We start from the raw sequence: 6071 nt of genomic DNA on the forward strand, positions 1-6071 counted from the left end.
GACTGCTAACTGCGTGCTTAGCATTGCTCATCTGTAGATAGATAGATAGATAGATAGATAGATAGATAGATAGATAGATAGATAGATAGATAGATAGATAGATAGATAGATAGATAGATAGATAGATAGATATGAGAGAGATAGATGGATAGAGTAATATGAGATAGATAGATAGATAGATAGATAGATAGATAGATAGATAGATAGATAGATAGATAGATAGATAGATATGAGATAGATAGATAGATAGATAGATAGATAGATAGATAGATAGATAGATAGATAGATAGATAGATATGAGAGAGATTGATAGATATGAGATAGAGAGATAGATAGATAGATAGATAGATAGATAGATAGATAGATAGATAGATAGATAGATATTAGATCTCTCTCTCTGTATATATATATATATATATATATGTAGTGTGTGTATGTGTGTAGTGTGTGTGTCTAGCTGAAATATATAGACATCTACATTTAACTATTTATTTTATTGTTAAGTTTATTGTTATTCAACAAAAATTACACGTGACTTAGTTTTGTATTGCTCATTGTGCTATGATTGCTCTTTATACTATATATATATATCACGATAAGGTGTCATTATATTGAATCTGTCCCGTCAGGTTCCCCCACTGAGGTATAACTCATCCTTATTTCTTATCTATCTAATGGGTTACACATCCTGACTCTCCGGGTTCCTCTCTCCGATATTATGTAGCAATTTCTAACTTGCTGCTCTTTAAAGACAAAACAAGTTTTAAAACAGCTACAAGCATGTTCCCAGCTCAGCCTGAAATATTTACTAGCTACATCTTAGCATAATAAAGCTGCTGCTACCTCGGCTTTGCTCCTGTGTATTTCGGGTCCAATTAATAATGGATATTTGGTTGATGTGTCAGCTACAGGGGGCTGCGGTACTCATAATAAGACCAACATCTTGTAATAAAGCACATCATGCATACAGATGGCATTCTGGGGGGGGGGGGGGGGGGGTCACACACATGTGAGGGTGGAGGCTACTTACATGCTCAGAGGGTCTCATTCCACGTCCCACTTGTCTCTTTTAAAATTGCTCCCACCTATCCCAGAGAATGAAAGATTAATACAGCCCTGATAAATAGCAGCTTTCCAGGCAATGGGCTGACACGGGAGGAGTAAATCAACTTAGAACCAACAGCTTAAACTTAAACAAGAGACAAAAAAGCCACTGACTGACATCTTTACATAACGTATAAAAGCCATTGGAGTGTGTAACATTAATGTCAAAAGCGATTGGATTTCTGCTAGACTGGACAGCACTCACTCAGTTCAATAGATGTGCACAAGCCTTAGGATGAGGCTGTGAAAATGACTGGGCTGGCACAGAGCAACACTGCTGGGGAGAGGCTGACAGGCTGTGCCGTGCCCGGGGCACCGGGGGTGCTGCACAGGCATACCGAGGAGAACCACTACAGATACATACACATACAGTATATATATATATATATATATATATTATACACACACACACAAGTGTGTGTGTATATATAAGTAATATATTGTAACACATTTCTTACACCTGCCAGGCTGTTGGCTCTGCAATACAGCGTTGCAGATAAAAGAGGACTTGATGGACATGGGGAGCAGGGCAGTCATTTTCTAGAGACCCGGACAAGGAGGAGGGCAGGGTGACTGTACCAGGGTTACTTGGTCCGTGCCCTTTGCTACAACACTTAAGAGGCCACCAGAGTCGCTGCACTAATAGTTAACAAATGTATATTATGATTATTATTATTATTATTATTATTATTATTATTATTATTATTAATATTATTATTATTTTATTTGTATTTATTTTTCAGCACTTTCATGTATATAGAGATAATTGTGGCCGGGTCTGCCAATAATAAGTAGTAGGGATGGAGCTGTACAACATGCAGGAGATCTCCCTCATGGTTATCCCCTATTATTACTCTAGCCCTAATTATTATTTATTCCATTCACCTGCTCCATTGTCTTTTCTATATTCTGGCCGCATCATCTTCACTTTCTTCTATCACACACCTACTGACTGTCTGTCTCTCCCCCACTACCCCCCCTCCTCTCTCTCTCTCTTTCTCTCTCTTGTCCTTTAACCTCACCCCCTTGCTCCACTCCATCTCCTCCTCTTTTCCTCTCCAGCCCTTTAACTCCCCTCCCTCCCTCCACTCCTGGGAATTCCAGCATTTGCCTTCCTCTCTCCTGCAGTTTGATTTGCTTCCCTAATTGACCTAAATAAAGCTCCTGACTGACAAGGCACTTCTAGGGCCCCCAGGCACACACACTACTAAGCAGAGAAGTGAACTCATCGAGAGTAATTCTCCTTATTTTCCTCTGAATAATCCAATTTGCTGATCACTGCTCGCCCAATCGGAGAATCCTGCAAAGAGAAAGCGTTTAAGTCGCATGACATTTTTATTTCATTATTATCGTCTGTTTTTTTATGGGTCCCTGTGTGTGTGCATGAGAGAGCAGCGATTGCCGGGTCTCTTCCTCTCCATGCAGCAATGTGACATGATTGCTGGGAGAGCAGGCTGCACTCTCACAGAAGAGGCTCTCTTCCCATAGACCGAGCAGAAGGTGGCTCACTGGAGTGTGCGCTCAGCACGGCGCACCATCCAAAAGCGCACGGCGTACCATCTCTTCCACTGCCTGCGTCACTGGAGGGGGGGACTGCCAAAATGCCTGATGACTCCACGGAGAACCAGAGCTCTCCCCCGGCCAAGGTGTCGTCCTTCTTCATCGAGAATTTACTGGGGACCGAGACTAAAGAGAAGAAGAGAGCTGGCCCGGAGGATGGGGCCACTGTGCAAGAAAGTGGGCTAGCCGGCGGCCATTTCCACTCGGTTTGCTGTCAGGTCTCCCCCTATAACTACAGCTCCCACGGAAGCTACCCACTCAGAGAAAACACCATGGAGTGGTATAAGAGAGCGCAGGCCACTTACATAGGATGCACAAGCCCGGAAAGTGAGTGTCTGAAGCCTTTACTCCTTCTTGTAAATATTATTTATTATGGCACATCGACCACTTCCTATGAATCTTTCATGGCTCTCTATTAGGAAGCCATGTTATAAATCATGCTGAGTGCACCATATGGTGCTAGAGATAATAATAATAATAATAATAATAATAATAATAATAATATTAATAATAATAATAATAATATTTACAATGTATCTGTTGCAGATTAGAGAGCAGTTACAATGTATTTATCATAGCAATCAATTAACAAGCGATTACTCTTATACAATATAAACTTTCAGGTCATTTTTTATCAGTAAGAAATAGAATGACTCCCCCTGTAATATGTAGGTCTATACCTGTATGTCTGATTTAACCCTACTGACACTGGCCTGGAAGCCATATTAGACGGCTCTGTGATGTGGGCCCAGTAGAAGAGTTATTTTTACATTACTGATGCCTTGGTCTCAGTACACACATTAAAAGCATGCTCTGGTACACAGGATGGTAGATCCGGGGCCGCTGCGTATTTGTATTTTCCTAGCTCTTTGGAAAGTAAGCAGAATTGGTGAATAGTCTTTAAAGAGCTTGTTCTCATCTATCTAATCAAGAGATACATATTGTTTGACAGATAAAGAATAAGTAGTCTTAAAGGAGGGTAATCGGTTTGACATGTGATTACAAAGGCCTTTTTTTATATGAACTACATATTTGTCGTTGTAGACAATCAGTATTTATCATCCTGCAGATTCTATTGTCTTTTTAGTATGCTGAATATGTATAGGAAGTTTGAGGCCTATTCCATTGTAAATATAGAAAATATCAAATGTAATAACATAGTAACATATGATTCATATGTATTGGAGACCATGTAAAAGGAATTAATTATTCCATGTGGAGCAATCCGTCTCATTCATATATCTGTAAAAGCCAGAGCACTTTCAGGCGCTTGTACATCTATACATACAAATATGGTATTTGCGCTATATTATTAGATTGAATTTTACTTGTTTTATATTTGTTAATAAAATTATTGCTATTTACTTTCATTTTGCAGCACTGCTACAGATATATGACGTACATCATTATAAAAAGCATTAAATATGGTTTAGAAATACATACTACACCATTTAGACAACTAAGCGATAATATAAGTGTGGTGGTGTATACATAAAATATGACTAATATATTAGAGTCAATGACTGATTACCAGCTCCACATAGCATTTCGTACCAATCTCTTGCATGGGACAGATCAGAAAAAATATATATATAAAAAAATATATATATTGCACAATATTATTGAACTCAATCAATGTAAAATTCCTCTGTGACGTAATGTAATGTTTCCCGGTTTTATTAAAATAGTTTTGTCTTGTGATCCCCTGTCCCAACAAAACACAGGGACTCTGTATACAGAAGCTCCACCTTCTTTCTACCTGTCACGGCTTTAAAATCGGCAGCCATAGCAAATGATGTAACTGGAGACAGTTACCAGAACCATGACCAATACTATTTATTTATTTATTTATTTATTTATTTTTAAATTCATATAATCATGTAAATACATTTAACACATTTCAACAGGACGCACACATTCTAAAGTCACTTCTGGGCACATTGCATTTTAATATTAATGGATAGTTAGAAGCAGTAAGTAGGACCCAATATATTTCCTTGAGTTTTTCAGTCCTAGAAAGACGAATTTATTCATCTGCTACATTGTGTGATAAACTTGGATGTAAACCACCTCTTGTGGTACCACAAACCCCAGCCATTCTCTGCCTGCTAAGGCCTGCTGTGACTTTTAGTTCCACCACAGCTGTAGAGCTGCTGTAACCCCTTCCCTTCCTGTCTGCAATGCAGCCTGTAGGAATGGATGATGCCCATGTTGCACAGCAAATGATGGGGGTATTGATCCATTGATCCCTAGTGAGATGAACACATTGCTATTGCTGGAGAAACAAGTAAAAAAGCTAGTGATAAATGTGCAATTAAAGCTTCTGTGGAGCGTGGGCTAATGTCTTCTTCTCCCCCATGTAGCCAGTGACAGAGACTCTCCTGAGATCCTTGAGAGCGCAGTGAGCCAGTGCAGGGCGCACAGGAAGCTGAGTGGAGGCTCAGAGGACAGAGCAGAAGACTTCCCATGCCAGGAGGACCAGAAAGCTGAGCAGGACTCAGAGCAGAAGTCCTCCCGCAAGAAGAAGACCCGCACTGTGTTCAGCAGGAGCCAGGTCTTCCAGCTGGAGTCCACCTTTGACATGAAGAGGTATCTCAGCAGTTCTGAGAGAGCTGGGCTGGCGGCCTCCCTCCACCTCACAGAGACACAAGTCAAAATCTGGTTTCAGAACCGGAGAAATAAATGGAAGAGGCAACTGGCTGCTGACCTGGAGGCTGCCAACATCTCCCACACCACCCAAAGGATAGTAAGGGTCCCTATTCTGTACCATGAGAACTCTCCCACCAGTGCCCTGGGCTTCAGCCTGCCACACCTTTCCCCTCCTCTGGTGGGCTTCTCCAGTGCTGTCAGCTACCCCCTTGCCACCTTCCCAAACTCAGTGCCCTTTTTAAGATCGCAGATGACCGGGCTAGTCTGAGAACTATAAAGCAAATGGGACTTTTTCACTCCAAATATTTTGTATTTACTACATATCGCTACTTACATCGTTACTTGATTTTATGCATTTACATTTGAAACGTGCAATAACGTTGACTTGGGGTTGACTGCAAAAAAAGAGGTCGCAATTAAACTTTTCTCTTTTGTACTTCCAAAGACATACTTGTAGTTTTTCCTTTTATTTTCTTGTTTTTTTTTTAATTATAATCTATTGTTAAAATCATTATTACCTTGAGGAATAAAAAAATAAATCAGCTTTTGCAAATTTGCACTTACCTGGCGCTGCACAGATAGATCTTCCCCTATGGTAAAAGACAGCTTTAATAGCAATTTAGCATAATTCTATCTATCAAATAGAAGTAGGAGGGATTGAAGGGGGGTTTGGAAAGTCACTATCGATGTCATTTCGTTTTTTACTGTCACATTAAAATCCAATGTTAACTCACCCCAGAGCTATACATCAGACAACA

The 6071-nt window shown here is 40.1% G+C and overlaps 1 protein-coding gene across 1 annotated transcript; it reads left to right on the top strand.

Moving 5' to 3' along the window:
- The first annotated feature begins 2223 nt into the window (after positions 1-2223).
- HMX1 (H6 family homeobox 1) lies at positions 2224-5780 on the top strand. Its single transcript, XM_088461750.1, has 2 exons — positions 2224-2991; positions 5028-5780. Exons 1-2 carry the CDS (start codon positions 2706-2708, stop codon positions 5579-5581), a joined length of 840 nt encoding a protein of 279 aa, XP_088317876.1. The 5' UTR covers positions 2224-2705; the 3' UTR covers positions 5582-5780.
- Positions 5781-6071: the final 291 nt, after the last annotated feature.

The sequence above is a fragment of the Taudactylus pleione genome, unplaced genomic scaffold (genome assembly GCF_031769625.1).
Source record: "Taudactylus pleione unplaced genomic scaffold, aTauple2 ptg001091l, whole genome shotgun sequence".
In the NCBI taxonomy this organism is placed as follows: Eukaryota; Metazoa; Chordata; class Amphibia; order Anura; family Myobatrachidae; genus Taudactylus; species Taudactylus pleione.